Here is a 17399-nt window from a genome sequence, read left to right on the forward strand (position 1 = left end):
AAAATGCAACACAGCTACTAAGTCATTTCTTAAATGTTGTCACTTTACCAAACACCCAGTAAATGATTAGTTTGTACCGGGTGTGGTGGCTCACACCTGTAATCCCAGCACTTTGGGAGGTTGAGGTGGGGGGATCACTTGAGGTCAGGTGTTCGAGACTAGCCTGGGCAACATGGTGAAACCCCATCTCTACTAAACATACAAAAATTAGCCTGGCCTGGTGGCGGACACCTGTAATCCCAGCTACTTGGGAGGCTGAGTGAGCCGAGATGGTGCCACTGCACTCCAACCTGGGTGACAGAGCAAGACCCTCTCTCAAAAAAAAAAAAAAAAATTAGTTTGACAACCTGGTTAAGAAACAAGCTTTACACGATTCTAAATTGTAATCATCACAATAAAAGCATGAACTAAATAGAATACCAGATGTTTACCAGTTTATTTGCTCCAAGAAGATAGTGCACCTGTCAGAGGGAAGGCGAAAACTTGTACAGATGCATTTTACAGATTTGCACAAAAAAATAAAGTTATATATCCACTTTCAGAAATCTTATCTTAAATGTATAAAATTTGCCATTAAGTAAATGATGCATGGGGAATTCTTTAGAAAAAGAAAGCCCTCACTGTTATACACACACCCAGAAGGTTATATCAATTGGTGTTAATAAATTGAATATTAAGTCCTCTTACTCAAAAGATTTAAAGGGAATGTCCTCTTAATTTCTTGCTTTAAATTTTTAAAAAATACTTCTCTGAAAGTAGTTTTAGATACTGTAGTGAATACAATGATTGTCTCCACCGGAGGAATATTTGTGTGCAAGTTGCGTGTTTTTTGGTAATTCAGAGTAAACAATGGCTGTTGCCCCTTACCCGGTGGATGTTGTCAGGGGTGATGGCTTTGGAAGGGTCAGTCCTGATGAAGAACACACATACCCCAGTAAGAGCCACATCTTTTCCCTCAGTCACGAACACCTTAGGTTTTTTAATCTTTCCAGAAACAAGATTTACCTCTCCTAGAGAGTCAAGTTGTCCTACAAAAGCAAAATAATTTTAGTTTCACAAATGCTTTTTACAGTGGTTGCCTTTGGAATGAAGTTTCCTTGTTAAAATATTGCCATGTTGACTTGTCCATGTGCCTTAGGTGGGTCCACCTCTTGAACAATCTCTAGCATGAGCCCTACAGGGATCTAAAAAAATCTGTTTGATTCCAGATCATAGGTTCACTTCAGAATTGTTGTTTCAGGGGCAGTGAGAAGAGGGAAGCAGGACAAAGTATCTACTGGCATGTACTGTGTTCCAGACCCTCTGCTAGGTACCCTGTGTACATTATTAAAACTCACAACCCAGCTGGATGCGGTGGCTCATGCCTATAATCCCAGCACTTTGGGAGGCCGAGGTGGGCAGATCACCTGAGGTCAGGAGTTCAAGACCAGCCTGGCCAACATGATGAAACCCTGTCTCTACTAAAAATACAAAACTTAGCTGAGCGTGGTCGTCAGCGCCTGTAATCCCAGCTACTTGGGAAGCCAAGGCAGGAGAATCACTTGAACCCAGGAGGCGGAGGTTGCAGTGGGCAGAGATCACGCCACTGCCCTTCAGCCTGGGCAACAGAGCGAAACTCAGTCTCAAAAGCAAAAACAAAAACAACTCTGAGGCAGCTGTGACATGTTCCAAGTCAAACAGCCAATAGGTGGCAGAGCCAAGGTCAAAACCCAGCTCTGACTACAAAACTCGGAACCCCCTTCCCCATGCTGTCCCTACTCTGTCATAGTCAGCATACCTGGTTATCTTGCAAATACTGCTGGAGTCAGGGTCTTGTAGAGGTAGGACCACTTAATGATTAACAGCGTGGGCTCTAGAGTCAGACTCTCGGAACTTCAGTCTCAGGCTGCGCTCCCAGCCATGTGACCTTGGCAAGTTACTTTATCTTTCTGTGCCTCCATTTTCTCATATTCACATCTTAAAAATGAGAATAATATGGCCGGGCGCGGTGGCTCATGCTTGTAATCCCAGCACTTTGGGAGGCCGAGGCGGGCGAATCACCTAAGGTCAGGAGTTTGAGACCAGCCTGATCAACATGGAGAAACCCCGTCTCTTCTAAAAATACAAAATTAGCCAGGCGTGGTGGCACATGCCTGTAATCCCAGTTACTCAGGAGGCTGAGGCAGGAGAATCACTTGAACCTGGGAGGTGGAGGTTGTGATGAGCCAAGATCACACCATTGCACTCTAGCCTGAGCAACAAGAGCGAAACTCCGTCTCAAAAAGAAAAAAAAAAAAAGAATGATACTAGAACTTAGCATCTGAAATTGCTGTGAAAATCAACACACTGTGCAAAGCCCTTAGAAAAGCACATAAGAATACTAGCCTCTGTAAGCATTATTATTATCAGTATTTGAACAGTCATCTTTGATTATCCAAGCATGTGGCTCATTGAGTAGATAATTTAAGTACATAGAATACACTCTGAGCTATTCCGTTGTGTTCTTACCTGCCCAAGAAATGTTTAGATCTCCAAATGGACTGGTAGCTCAATCAGGATCACTGGGGTAGGAGGATGGTGCTAATGGTGGACTTTGGGACAGGGAGTGGACCACAAGATGAATACTAAAATCTTGGGACTGAAACCTCTTGGAGTAAAATGGTGCTAGGCTAGAGACCTTGACTGGGGCTTGGACAGTGAACCCTCATTAAAGGTAACTAGAAGATCAATCTCCCCCTCATTCAAAATTGTGTCCCACTCCTGGCTAATATCACCTGGGTCTCATGAGTAATAAGATGCTAGGCAACAAGTTTCAACCAAGGCACCAAGGCATGATAGACATGAGAAAACAGAATTTCAAAGGAAAAAAAAATTCTGCAGAAATTTCAAAGCTGTTGTCCTAGAACTGATTAGACATCTTCTCCCGGGCCCCCATCAGAATGCGAAAGGGTCAAGAGCGTGTAGACTAAGGAAGGATTTTGTGAGGACAGTTATGCTAAGTATTAGTCCGTTTTCATGCTGCTGATGGAGACATACCTGAGACTGGGCAATTTACAAAAGAAAGAGGTTTGATTGGCCTTACAGTTTCATGTGGCTGGGGAAGCCTCACAATCACAGCAGAAGGCAAGGAGGAGCGAGTCACGTCTTACGTGAATGGCAGCAGGCAAAGAGAGGATAAGACCCAAGTGAAATGGGTTTCCCCTTATCAAACCATCAGATCTCGTGAGACTTACTCACTATCATCAGAACAGCACAGGAAAGACCCGCCCCCATAATTCAATCACCTCCCACCAGCTTCCTACCAAGACACGTGGGAATTGTGGGAGTTACAATTCAAGATGAGATTTGGGTGGGGACACAGAGCCAAACCATATCATGCTATGCAAAGGGTGAGGTTATAAAGTGTTCCTACTTTTACCTCAGGTCAAGAATGAGACTGCAACTGTCCCAGCTTGCCCAGGACAGGGGGGTTTCCAGGGATGCAGGACTTTCAGTGCTACAGTCAGGACAGTCAGTCTCTCCAGTCAATAAACAAGGTCTTCAACCCAACCACCTAAAGAGCTTGATTTATGTCTCCTGGAGTTTAGGAACAAAATGACTGGGATATGACACCTGACCAAGAAATCTAAGCACAGTGCTCAATAAGGCAGATAGAGAGAAACTGGACTGCACTGGGAGCTAACAGCACGACCATGGAGGGCAGGGACCTAGGAACCCAGGTGGGGGCCCTGTTGAAAAGAGCCAGACTGGAGCCACCTTAAATCCTACTCAAATGGAGCACCTGAGGGAGGATGGGACAGAGTGAGCGAGACTGGTGGCTTACGCTACCAAATTTCAGAGGCCATCATCAGGACAGCCTGTCACCTCGGGAGAACCCACCACCGTGCCCACAAGAGCAAGGTAAGAGTACAAGGTCAGCAGCTCATGACAGCGCCAGTCCAGTAAAAACTTTCCTGCTCCCCTTCCCTCTTACCTCTGCCCTGCCTCTGGCCTCACACAGTCAGCCACTTTAGTTAAGCTGATGTGGACAAGGGGTAGAAGATGAAGGTAGGGAGAAGTTCAACCTTCAGAGAAATGGGGGGCTCAAGTGAGGAGGGAAGAATATTTCACTTTCCATCAACTGGACAGTTTTTCTTTTTGAGTTGAGGTTGTGTTTGTAATTTGAAATGACTATAGAAATTTTTGTAATCTAAGAATGTCCAGGAAAGTCATGGGATTGCCTGCATTCCAATCCAAGTTCAGAAGAAGGACTATCACCAGTAAGAAGATTTAAAGGTTAAACTTGCTTTTATGTTTACATCCTATGAACAGTTCTTGGTCCAAGTAAAATTTACACAGAAGGCCAGTTTCATCCAGTGCTCCATTCATGGATAAACTTGATCTTTCATTTGAGCTTATGTTTTGCAATCTGGTGTAGAAACCAAAACTTCTATCTCTTGATTTTTCACTTAAAATGTAATAAGCTTTCTAAGCACAAAATATCAAATTGACAGCTTTGAGAAAATGCCAGTTCGAATTTGCATGCATAATTTCTTCAGTTTTTAAACAAAGAAGAATAGTCTTATTATATGCCAAGAGCAATAACTATTTTCCCTTTTATCAAATGGGTCATAAAAAGGATGTATATAATATTTTAATATATTAAATAATACATTTAATCAGATATTGACTTATGTTCCTACTTAGGCCTTTAAAATTACATTAATCCACTTAAAAGTAGAATAGACTATGCCAGTTGAATCCATAGAACGATTTGCAAATTTGGGCCAGGCACGGTGGCTCACGCCTATATCCCAGCACTTTGGGAGGCCGAGGCAGGTAGATCACAAGGTCAAGAGATCGAGACCATCCTAGCCAACATGCTGAAACCCCGTCTCCACTGAAAATACAAAAATTAGCTGGGCGTGGTGGCGCGTACCTGTAGTCCCAGCTACAGGCTGGGACTGTAGTTTGGGAGGCTGAGGTAGGAGAATTGCTTGAACCCCAGGAGGTGGAGGTTGCAGGGAGCCAAGATTGCACCACTGCACTGCAGTCTGGTGACAGAGCAAGACTCTGTCTCAAAAAAATAATAATAATAATAAATAACAACAGCAACAAAAAAAAGATTTGCAAATTTTTCAAAAATGAAAATGATGAAACCTGTCACCCAATATTACTTATTTAAAGTAGAGTCAGTAGAAAATAAACACAATGTGATATCTAACTAAAAAGGGGTGTTACACGTACTGGCAATAATTCCTATGTTAAAAAGAAATAATGCCTATATACATGTGAAACAGGTGCCCATTATAAGTTCTAGAACATAAAACACAGAATGAACTAGAATATAAGAAAAGGAAGTCAAACGTAATCTACTTTATTATCTTAATTGCCAGCACAGCCTGAGAAGGAAAACAAAACATCTCCAATAAAGTTAGCACAACCAGGCTAAATACCAACTGTAATCTGTCCTCCATCCTTGAGGTGAAACAGAACTTCTTCCACAGGGCCACACCCGACACACTAATGGTTTCCCACATGGACCCACACACACACCTCCCTCCCGCCCACAAGGTGAAACAGGTCCGTTCTCACAGTGGCTTTCTTCTTCAAGCTACCCTCAGATAAATCTAATAACACATTTCTGGGTTATGTCACATCAAATTCAGATACCTGTCTCTGCTTCCTCCACATCTTGATAGTAAAACATGAGGTGTCGGAGACCTCCAACAGCAAAAAGTTGATCAATTCTTTCAATCTGGGAAAAAGAAAAAGGCAACATAATGATTTTCAATCCAAATTAGAAACTGCACTTAAATCAGCATTAATAATATAAAAAAGGAAAATTTACTGTCATCTTTCTTATTCAAACAGGACTGCATCTAATGTATCCTATAAAAAAGGGAGTATTTACATCAAAAGAATACATGTCTCACCATAGTAAAGATTCTGTTCAAAAAAGTAATTTCATGAATCATAGAAATATTTGCTACTTATGCACATTTGAAAAGCATTGTCCATCCATATTTGCAAATTCCCTAAAGTGTTGAGCTGTTGAAGAGAGATTTAAATAGAGATCAACTGCAGATAAGCTTCAGTCAACTGCAGATAAGCAAGAACAAACCTTTCAAAACTTAGTCTAACACTCTAGAGATAATTAATATTAAATTGCAATAATCACCAAAGCTACCATGAGAACATATCTGACTATGAACACAGCTTCCAGCAGCAACCTGGCACTAAGCTGGGACTAAGAGTCCCGTCCCTGAGGCTCACTGTAAGTCTACAAGTCAAAAAAATGGTCTGCTACCAACAGAAACACTTCTTTTAAATAGTCAATAGCACAGTTTGGAATTCATATGAAAATAAAATGATAAAATCCATACACCCATTAGGCATTAGGATGGCTACCACCAAAAAACAGAAAATAGTAAGTGCTGGCGAGGATGTGGAGAAACTGGAACGCTTGAGCACTATTGGTCGGAATGTAAATGGTGCAGCCGTTGTGGAAAACAGTATGAAGCCTCCTTAAAAAACTAAAAATAGAATTGCCACATGATCCAGGAACTCCACTTCCGGGTATATATCCCAAAGAACTGAAAGCAGGGTATCAAAGAGATATTTGTATACCCATGTTCATAATAACATTACTCACAATAGCTTCCATAAAAGATGAAAGTGACAGATAAAGCGAAAAACAAAATGTGGCATACATATACAAGGGAATATAATCCAGCCTTAACAAGGAGGGGAATCCTGGCACATGCTACAACATGGATGAACCTTGCAAACCTTACAGAAGTGAAATAAGACAATCACAAAAAGACGAATACTGCCTGGCTCCACTTGTGTGAGGTACCTATGGAATAGTCCAATTCCTAGAGACAAAAAGTAGAATGAAGGGGTTGCCAGGGGCTGGAGGGAAGGAGGACTGTAGAGTGGTAGTTTAATGGGTACAGAGTTTCTCTTTTTGTAATAAAAAGCATTCTGAAGATCTGTTGCACAGTAATGTGAATGTACTTAACACTAATAAACTGTACACTTAAAATGCTTATGATGGTGAATTTTATGTTACGTGTATTTATTACATCTTAAAATAATGTTTTTAAAGGATAAAATCTAGCCTGAACAATTAAATGTGAAAAATAAGTCCCCTTCAATTTCCACCATGATTGAAGATGCCACAGGGAAGAGGAGGAAGGACTCCCCAAGATTCAATTCCAGGCCAAGAATGCAGTGAAGGGCATGCTTCCATCACCGCCAGTATTGAAGCTCCTATCCCACCCGTCTGTGCTTGAGAGCCTGAGCCAGATGCTTTTTTAAAACCTCCAGGTTCTGGCATTCCTGGGTTCTGACCTTGACATAGGAGTTTAACCTGGGATCCCTACAGAGCTGAACTTTTGCCTGCTTCTTCCCCTTGCATATTCCCAAATCCAGACGTCTGAATTGGGAAGCAGGGTGGAGTTAAGCATTTCACCTCTGGAACAATCTCCCCAAGTGGCCCTCTCTGCTTTTATGCCTCCATATTCTGGGAATAATATTATCTACCTCCTGGTATTATGAAGATGGAAATGAAGTCATAGATGAAAGGGACTGAGAACAGGGACCCACACATGGTAAACATTCAATAAGTGTCAGCTATGAAGAGAAGGAGAAAGAGGAGAAGCACATTTCCGCAGCTCCCGCTTGATCCATCCTGTAGTTGACCCATTTTTGTTATCCATTCTTAATTGTTCTCCAACTCCTACTAACCCCACCAGAGTAGCCCAGCAGGAAGGAATGAAGCCAGTGGTGTGCCACAGATGGCTCGTACTGGCCCAGGATATCCAATGGATCATAACTCTTTCCAACTCAGCATTTCATAACATGATGATAGTAGTTTGGAACCAGCCATTGTGGGAGTATTTATACCACAGAAATTAGCAGATGCACAAACTAGTACCTCCCTGCCTACTTCCTCCAACCTTGCCCAAAGCCAGTTGTTAAAATTTACAAGCCTACCACTGAAAAGAATTCCCAATGGTGTGGCACTCTGTCAACAAAAAGGGCTTGTCTTCTTTCTTTTTTTTCCTAATGTCTAATTAGGTTCTTTAAAAAATCTTCAGGAATCATCATAGGGCTGCTTATATCCTTTTCTCACTGCCCAGGAAATTATATCTTCCCATATTTTGGCCTTCCCCAACCAAGGTCAAACACAAAGCAAATCACACCCCCAGTTTTAAAGAAAAATTGTAGCAGAAGACAGGAACCAAAGCAAGCAGGTTAGGAACAAAAGAAAGCAGGTTCAGCTGCCAAACCAAAGTGAAAGCCAGAAAATCATGGCACAAATCCAGTGCCCAGAACAGGGGAAATGCATAAAAGACGAATCGGCAACTTGAGAGGAGATTCTGTGCCCTGGCTTTACTTTCCAAAATGGCATGAGAGCCCAGCTTCGCTGGATGTAGAGAGATGCAGACAATGCCGTCAGAATCACAGAACTCAAATGACAATTATAAGTGCCCCTATTCAACATGGAGAGCTGGAGAGCTTTAAGCTCATTCTGCAAGCCCCAGTACAGAGTCAGAATGGAGTCCTGTCCACGTTAAGACAGGTACCTCCCTTGGGCACAGCATGGGATCCTGCCACAGGACCCTGTCAACAGACCATCTATGCCCTCCATAATCAAGTCAGTGAGAAGTAAAACACATCCCACCTGATTCCCTTCAAGAATGGCATCCTCCACTTCGGTTTTGTTCAGGTCCAAACAGGAAGCGACAATTGCAAATAAGTAGCTATGCCTCCCATCCAAAAGAGCCCGCTTGGCTTCCTTCTCTTCCTTCAGTCTTTGCTAAAAGAAAAGAATAAATATGTTACATGGAAACTGCTGTTCTCAAGTGGATTCATTCTGTAATAATTTCATACAATTGTTGTTTTTTCAAGTCTTAGGTATCCAGATAACAGCTTAATGGTACCAATTTTTATGTACTATCTTCTATTTTTAGAAATAATTTGTTTCTCTGATGAAAATAAAGCATGCTTATTGTTGTGAAATTGCATAATACAGAGAAGCCAAAAGAGAGAAAAATCATCTGCCATCCAGAAATTATTACTGTTAACATTTTGTTCTAAATCTTTACACACTTATTTCTATGCATATATAAGCATTCAACAGAATACCAAAAAAGAGATCTCCATTTTTGTAAATATTTTCCTAAGCCATTAAATTAATATTTATCTACAGTATCTCCTATCTTTATTGTTTATCTACAGCTACATATTTGGTCTTGAAATTAACTTCTGAATACCATTGCCTGCTCTTTAACTATCAATTGTTAATTATGAGAATAAGGCATGCTTAATGTAACCAATGTTGGCAGTTTGAAGCATGTCTTTCCTTATACTGTATGATCATACAATCCCATTCAAACATATGCACACACCTACATTTACATCATATTATAAAATGTTTTCATGCATTTCTCCCTTAACAATACATCACGGACTTCTTTCTAGCTTAATACAGACTATTCCATCCTGTGTAATAGCTGCAAAAATATTCAGTATGAAGGTACCATACTTTATTCAACTATTTTGACATGGTAGACATTCGGTTTCCAATTCATTCTTGGAATAATACATTACCTTTAATGCCAACCAGTAGCTCCCACTGGGAAGAGGAAAAGTGGCCCCTCTGGATCCCTTCTTTTAATCAACAAACGTTTGTTAAACCCCTAATATGTGCCAGCACTGAAGAGGCTAACACTACCTGGTAACCTCAAAAAAGCTCATGGCCTGGCTGGCAGGATGTGAGCTGAAAATTTAAATATGACAGATGGCATGGCAGTTGCCGCAGGGGCATCAGATTTATGGGTCTCCAAATGCAGGGGCATTTATGGGTCTACAGAGAAGGAGCAAAAAGAAGGGTCTCCCACTCTAGCCTGGAGTTGATAAGGGGGTAGAGGTGGGGATGACAGGACAGCTTTCAGGAGGAGGTGGCTGAAGCCTAGCATTGAAGGAGGGTTGGTCATACTCCTAGGACAGCCGCCTTTCTGCATACCCAAAGGCTGAGAGGCACACTAAAGCACATTCTGAAAACCACAAGGCAGCCAGGATGCGTGAACTAAAAAGGACTAGGAAAACATAATAGGAAATCTGAAAAAAGTCAGATCATAAATATTTTTTGAACCACATTACAAAGTTTAACTGTTACGTGAAATCCACGGAGAATCACTGATGAGTTTCAAATCAAGAGAGATAGGTGTTTAGCTGTCTGTGCAGCACTGAAAAATCCATCATTCTGGCAGTAGTGTGGAAAGTAGGCTGGCGTGATGCATGCCCAGAGGCAGTCAGGTGGTGATGGTGGCATTCCCAGACACTGGGTTTATCAAGAGAAACAGGTTGAAGCAACATGATCATAAGTTCAGCTTTTGGATGTGTAAGATTTTGAGGTGACTCAATACACAGGTGGATGAGGCAGACAGGCCACTGGAAATGTTCAAGGGGAAATGGCATTGCAGATACAGATAACATGCAGGTTCTCAATTCAGCACAATGACTTCATGAGACAGACCATTCTTGTGAGGGGCAGTCCTGTGCAATGTGAGGTTTTAGCAGTGTCTTTGGTCTCTAACTTCTAGGTCCCAGTAGCCCCCACCACCAACTCCTGAGAATAAAAAATGTCTCCAGACATTGCCAAATGGCCCCTGTGGGACAAAATAACTTCTCCCGTTCAGAAACACTGATATGATACAGACATATATATAGATATAGACACAGGCACATACAGACATAGACATACAGAAGATGGTCAATACAAAAGCTACAATGTCAATCACTGTGAAAACAATGTGGTACCTGTTGGAGTTGTGCAGTACAGAACCGGCAAAAGTACACATCAACAGCTCTTTCAACCAGCAGGTGGTATGTGCATTCGATAAATATTTGTCAAATGAATGAATAAATCAAAGTTTAAACCATGAGTGCAGATATGATTTTCTAACAAACATGTTGAAATGAAAACACAAAAAAAAAAAGTTAAGAAAACTGGAGACCACCAGTATCCCAGGAGCAAGGAGAAAAAGAAGTGCAAATAAAGAAAGCTAAGGATGAGGTTGGGCACAGTGGCTCATGCCTGTAATCCCAGCACTTTGGGAGGCCAAGGTGGGTGGATCACCTGAGTTCAGGAGTTCAAGACCAGCCTGGCCAACATGGCAAAACCCTGTCTCTACTAAAATACAAAAATTAGCCAGGCATGGTGGCATGTGCCTGTAATCCCAGCTACTTGGGAGGATGAGGCAGGAGAATCACTTGAACCCAAGAAGCAGAGGTTGCAGTGAGCCAAGATTGCACCATTGCACTCTAGCCTGGATGACAGAGAGAGACTCTACCTCAGAAAAAACAAAAAAAAACAAAAAAAACCTAAAGATGAATGTGCAAGAGATAGAAAGGAAACCAAGAAACCATAGTATCAATAAATCATGGAGAGTGACCAATAGCAACAATGCTATACAGGATTGGTTGGGTTAGTTAGGATATCTTTAGGGATTGTGTTTACAGGATGGTTGCAGCTTCTCGCAGCTCTTTTGCCGTGTGACTGTGCACTAACCTGTCAAGAAATAGACTGTATTTCCCCTCCCCTTGAATTTGGCTAGCCCTGTGGCCAGTTTTCACCAAAAAAAAATCTGAGGGTAAATGAGATGGGACTTCCTAGGCTAGTTCTTAAGAGATCTTCACCTTCTGCCTTTGCACTTAGAATGTTGCCTCAAAACTCAGCCACATAGGGAGACCACATGGAGAACAAACCTTCTGGTCAATGGCACCATCTGACCTTCTAGCTGACCCCAGCACCAACTTTCAGCCATTTGAGTAAGCTGTCTTAGATGTTCCAACCTAAGTTTCCCCTACAGATGACAGCAAGCCAGCCAATGGCACCTGTAGAAGAACCACCCAGCAGAGCCCAGTCACTCACAGAATCAAGAGAGATAACAGATGATTGTTTCTGTTTTAGGCCCTTAAGTTTTGGTGTGGTTTGTAATGCAAAAATAAATAATAGAGTAATTTTGTTAGAATAATTTCATTGGTTGGACAGAAATAAATATAGACTTGAGAAAAGGATGATTGGGAAAAGAGAAATATAAAAATGCTGAATATAAACTACTTTTTCCAGAAACTTGACTATAAAGGAATAGGGTGTGGTAGTAATAGAGAGGAAAATTTAGAGTCAAGAAAGAATTTTTTAAGGTACAAAAGACTTACGGAAAAGTAAAGATGAAAAAGTTGGAGATTTCAGAGCAATTGAAAGGTTATTGCTAGACCTATATAATTGACATACATTTCTCTGAACTTGAAGGACTACCTATCTGAGAGACAACTTTGCTGGGGAAGTGGCAAGAGGCAGGATTCAGGTTTAAAAAATAGATAATCTACCTGTTTTCTCACCATTTCTTTAAAAAGGAACATGTTAATTCATTCCATAAACATCAAATAAAAGTACATTTAAAACTTTTTTCAAATGTCACTAAAGCCAGGACGATGTCCTGTTGTTTTGAATTGTTTTCTGCCTTCCAGGCAGGGAGAAATAAAAGACTTTTCTCTAAGTGATCACTCTAAGTTTGTGCTAAATATCTTTAGCAGCTTGAGAACTCAGAGGTCAACCGGGGAGCCAGGAATTCAGCAACAACACAAAGAGATGACAAATGCTTGCTAGCCAAAAATAAAAATAAAAGAAGTAGACAGCCAGAAGATTCAAGATGTAAAGGAACTGAGGGCTTCCAAAGAGCACAGAGATTTAAAAAAGATTCTTCCATGGCAAGGAACTGAGGGCTTCCAAAGAACACAGAGATTTAAATATGATTCTCCCATGGCAACACATTACTTCATAACCCAATTGTTTCCGATTCCAGAGGAAAAAATATTCAAATGAAAAAGAGGGAAATCACTCCCTAAAATAGAACACTAATTATTCTATTTTTACTTAAATATCACAGGAGAAAGAAACTTCCAAAGCAGCTTTATTTATACAAAGCCAATTATTGACATATTTTTAAGTAAATGTTTTCAGAAGTTATTTAATATATTTAAAAGCATGTTAAGACTTGAATATATTTCCTTATTTAAACTGATTGTTCTATTGCCTGAAGACAAGTAATATGAAGTCAACCCTAGTGTCATATAGATGAAAGGCCACAATGTTTATCAATCTCAACTTTCATTGCATTACACTAAGGTATCCTGGGAATATTGAGATTGTTTTTTAACTACAATAAAAAAGTCAATAATGTCAAACAAATATTTAGTAATTAGAACAGTGCACTGTCAATCCACAAACCTAACCCTGCAGCTTTCTGGCTGCTAAGGAACTGCAGCAACAAGCAGTCAGGTGACTAGTTCTTTGGGGGTTGGTTTGTCCTGCTGGCCTTTGAAACACCTGGACACTTGGAAAGTGAAGGCAGAGAGGGATTAAGAAGGCAGGAGGTAAACTATGTCAAGACTTTTCTGGAATCCTATTAAAATTGTTTTGCATTGCATGAACAAGCACCAATAGATAGGGGTGGGGAGCATGGCCAGAAACCTATTCAATGTCCAAGGAAATCTAGAGCAGTATTAAAACATTGCGGCAATTTGTGATGTTATTACTGCCTTAGAATGGGAGATTGGCTAATGTACTACCTCACAAGAAAGGAGCTCTGCTTCCCAGGTGGCCAATCTCCCATAGACAAAGGAGCACTGATGTCAGAATGAGGTGGTAGGTTCTAGTCCCAGCTCTGACACTAATTGCAAGACCTCACATGTTTTCATTTAACCTCTCCAGGCCACAATTTCCTCAACTACAAAATGAAAGTGTTGGACTAGGTGACAGCCAAGGTTCATTCCTTCTCCAATATGTGGACTACTTCTCATGATTTCAAACGTTTATACAATCTACAGACTCAAAATTTTAAAATATAAATCCTAATGAATACCCCAAAAAGCTCTGTGACTGTCTCAAAACTAATATATCCATCTGATGTTTAAAAAATACTAACATTTGCCTTTAACTCTGTGGAACCAAAGTCCAAGTCTGCATGTTTATATACACAAACTGTGTATAAACTACATACATGATCAGTCTTTCATTTTGTCTCTAGGCTTATAATCCTCAACTATATGGCAGACCTTATAGAAATGAAGATAAAAGTAAAATGGAGATAAAAGTCCCAACTTGAAAGAGGTTTGTGAGGGTTAAATTGCATGCAGTTTGGTGATCACACTAAATCAAACAGCACTCGAATTAAAATGGCATGACCAAGGATTTCACCCTGGACATCGAAATGTAAGTGAAACAAAACATTTTCATAATGATTTCTTTTAATTGTACAAATGTTTAAGCTTCCTCCACCCTTATGAAGCTCTGCCTTCTTGGCAGGTTTGTTCCTGACACAGATCTACTCCACTGACCCCATTGGCAGCCAGCAGAAGTTGATGGAGGATGGGGCTATTGGGTCTGAGAGTTCTTTTGTGCCTAAGCAAGGACATCTTTTCCCAGACCCTCTTGAAGTGTATATTTTGCATTGTTTGCCCTGGTTGCATTGCCAGCTTGGTTCTGTTAGTCATCATTTGCTCACTATGTTTTGGTTTAATTGTCACAAAATCCCTATGAAGCAGACATTATTACCTCCACACCAGGAAATCAAGACTATGGACCATTAACCGCTTTCCCAAAAGCACACAACTAAGAAAGTGGCAGGGCTGGGAATCAAGCCCTTGCTGTCCACAGGACCAGACCAAGACATAGGATGCCCAAAGGCAACTAAGAATTTTGCATAACTTCAAACTGATATTCCATAAGCACTTTTTAAAAAATACGCACTTAACTGTTATCTAGTGTGCTCTAGCAGGAGACCCCACACCAGGGTTATACGAGGAGTTGTAGATGGAGACCAGTTAACTAGCTCCCATTTCCTGAGTTATATCAGTGATATTTTAGTGCCAGTGTGTACTGGTACCCAGACGCTTCCAGCTGGGATGCATGTATTCAGTTCTCACTGCACTCCTGTGTCTCTCAGAAAATGGTAAACACCCTCACCCCATCTTCTACTCCTGAAAGTGTCTTGGAGGTTAGTTCCTCATTTGGGTAGTCAGTAGGTGAGGCTCCAGATTCCCCCTACTCACTGCTGCTTCCACCTGACAGCATCACTGTTATCTACATCATACTGCATATACCAGGTCCTCATACAATACCTTTGAACACGGAAGTGGTTAGGGAAAGGAACGGGTTCTGCAGCCAAAGAATATTTTGTTGTTAAAAGAAAAAAGTTTTTCTAGGTGACATGATTAGCTTTGTTGCACGTCTGAATCTGAGAAAGAGAAAGCGATCTGACTTAAGGAAGTTCAGTTGCACACATTGAAATGAATATATTTCTATTTGTTTGATTTGAGTATTTTGTTCTTTATATATGTGTATACATACAGTGATGTAACAAATATAATAGAGTATACTATAGGTTAAAATCCCCATCTGAGATAATTGTAAATAATGTACTCTATGAATTACAGCCGTTCTCCTATCCCCATCCGAGGCTTCCCTTTCTATGGTTTCCATTACCTGTGGTCAACCTTGTTCCAAAAATGTTAAATGGATAATTCCAGAAATAAACAATTCATAAGTTTTAAATTGTGTGCCCTTTGGAGTAATGTGGTAAAATCTCATGCCGTCCAAATCCATACCACCTGGGATATGAATCATCCCTTCATCCAGCATCTCCATGCTGTAGACATTACCTAACCATTAATCATCAACATCATCTGCTCCCGGCATCCAATCATTGACATCATCATAGCTCAATGATCCAGGATCATCCAAAGCACATGGTCCTCCTGCTATACCATCAGATGGTCAGTAGCAGCCAAACACTATATCACAATGCGTACAGCATTCACCTCACTTCATCTCATTATGCAGGCTTCATATCACCTCACATCAACACACGAAGGGTAGATACAGTACAATAAGATATTCTGAGAGAGAAAGAGAGACCACATTCACACAATTTTTATTACAGTATATAGTTATAATTGTTCTATTTTATTGTTATTGTTGTTGTTAATCTTTTACTGCACCTAATTTATAAGTTAAAGTTTGTCATAGGTGTATATATGTACATATGTATATATGAAAAATGTAAATACATAAATGTACATATATATATATATATATATATATGAAAAAAACATAGTATATATAGGGTTCAATCCTACCCATGGTTTCTGGCATTCAGTGGGGGTCTTGGAACATATTCCCCGTGGATAAGACAGAACTACCATATGGTTAAAGTTCCTTATCTTAAATAACTAAATACATCCATGACTGATTTCCCTTTGGCTGCCAATGTCAATCTCAAGTCCACAGATAATTGATCACGTGATGAGAACACGGTGCTAACGAAACCAAGGACATGGATTTGATCATCTTAGGCCAGTTAATTTCACTTTATTTCACTTTCCCCAACTGTGGACGAATCAGGACAAATTCATAAGCAGAAAAAGAAAATTATTCAAAGTGCATGCCTGGCTGAAATACCTGGTTATTGGTAAAATATATATTTCTTTTCTTTTTTTAAAGACACCCAAATGGTTTACTTCTCCTATCTGCCACATATATTACCTGATCCTTCTTATCTCCTGAGCAGTAAAACAAAGTAAATAACAAGAGAATCTCATCATTCCTACAAGAGCACCAGCTTTACAGGGAAGGGATGTTTTCCATTTTGATTTACTCGATAGCAGCAGTGTTAACAACAGGCCCTGGCACACTGAAGGTCCTCAATTAATATCTCTAAATAATTTTAAAATTATTTTACCAGTCACTCTCAAGTAATTACGGGCTGGAACAAATTATTCTAGACCAATGTGAGTCCACAATTGCAGAATCAAAATTAAGCCAATAGGATCCATGCTGTTGTGCCTGGAACGTAAATGACTACACAGAATTCTACCCTGGGTAGGATAGTAGCTCCCCCTCAATCTACAGCAAATACAGCTAACCTTGCTTTACCTGTCTCCCATTTTATTTTGTTGAATTAGAGAAACGGAGGGAAGCAGTTCTCTAACTCATTTACCCTTAGGGCCCTCTATAATCAACCCTATTGCCCTGTCTTCCCACAGAGAAAAGCCTCCCTCTTTGTCTTCCAGCTTTTCTGTTTCAACTCACAGGGCCCCTGTCTCCTTTCCCAGCCTCTCTCAGAGAGAAGAGGCTGCTCTGTGATGCTTCCCAAACCAGCCTAACCTGCTCTTTAATTGGCTGGGAGAACCACAATTTAGAGACTCTCCACTCCTAACTGTACTTTTCAAGTCTCGCCTTTTCTGACTCCCCTTTCATTTCATTTTTCCCAGTGAAGGGCCACAGCTGCAGAGGAAGCACGGCACCTCCTTCCAGAATTAAGAGCACTTCAGTAAAGTGGTTTCGGGAAAGAAAAGAGACGCCA

General features: G+C 40.6%; 1 protein-coding gene across 1 annotated transcript in view; it reads right to left on the reverse strand.

The window, feature by feature from the left end:
* DNAH5 (dynein axonemal heavy chain 5) overlaps positions 1-17399 on the reverse strand; it is a 329923-nt gene that overhangs the window by 243773 nt on the left and 68751 nt on the right. Inside the window, exons 3-5 of the mRNA XM_058430225.1 lie at positions 8651-8785; positions 5632-5716; positions 868-1028 (exon numbers count right to left, since the gene is read on the reverse strand). Coding sequence (XP_058286208.1) covers positions 868-1028; positions 5632-5716; positions 8651-8785 — 381 coding nt within the window. The remainder of the gene's footprint in view (positions 1-867; positions 1029-5631; positions 5717-8650; positions 8786-17399) is intronic.

The sequence above is a fragment of the Hylobates moloch genome, unplaced genomic scaffold, assembly GCF_009828535.3.
Source record: "Hylobates moloch isolate HMO894 unplaced genomic scaffold, HMol_V3 SCAFFOLD_17, whole genome shotgun sequence".
NCBI classification, from domain to species: Eukaryota; Metazoa; Chordata; class Mammalia; order Primates; family Hylobatidae; genus Hylobates; species Hylobates moloch.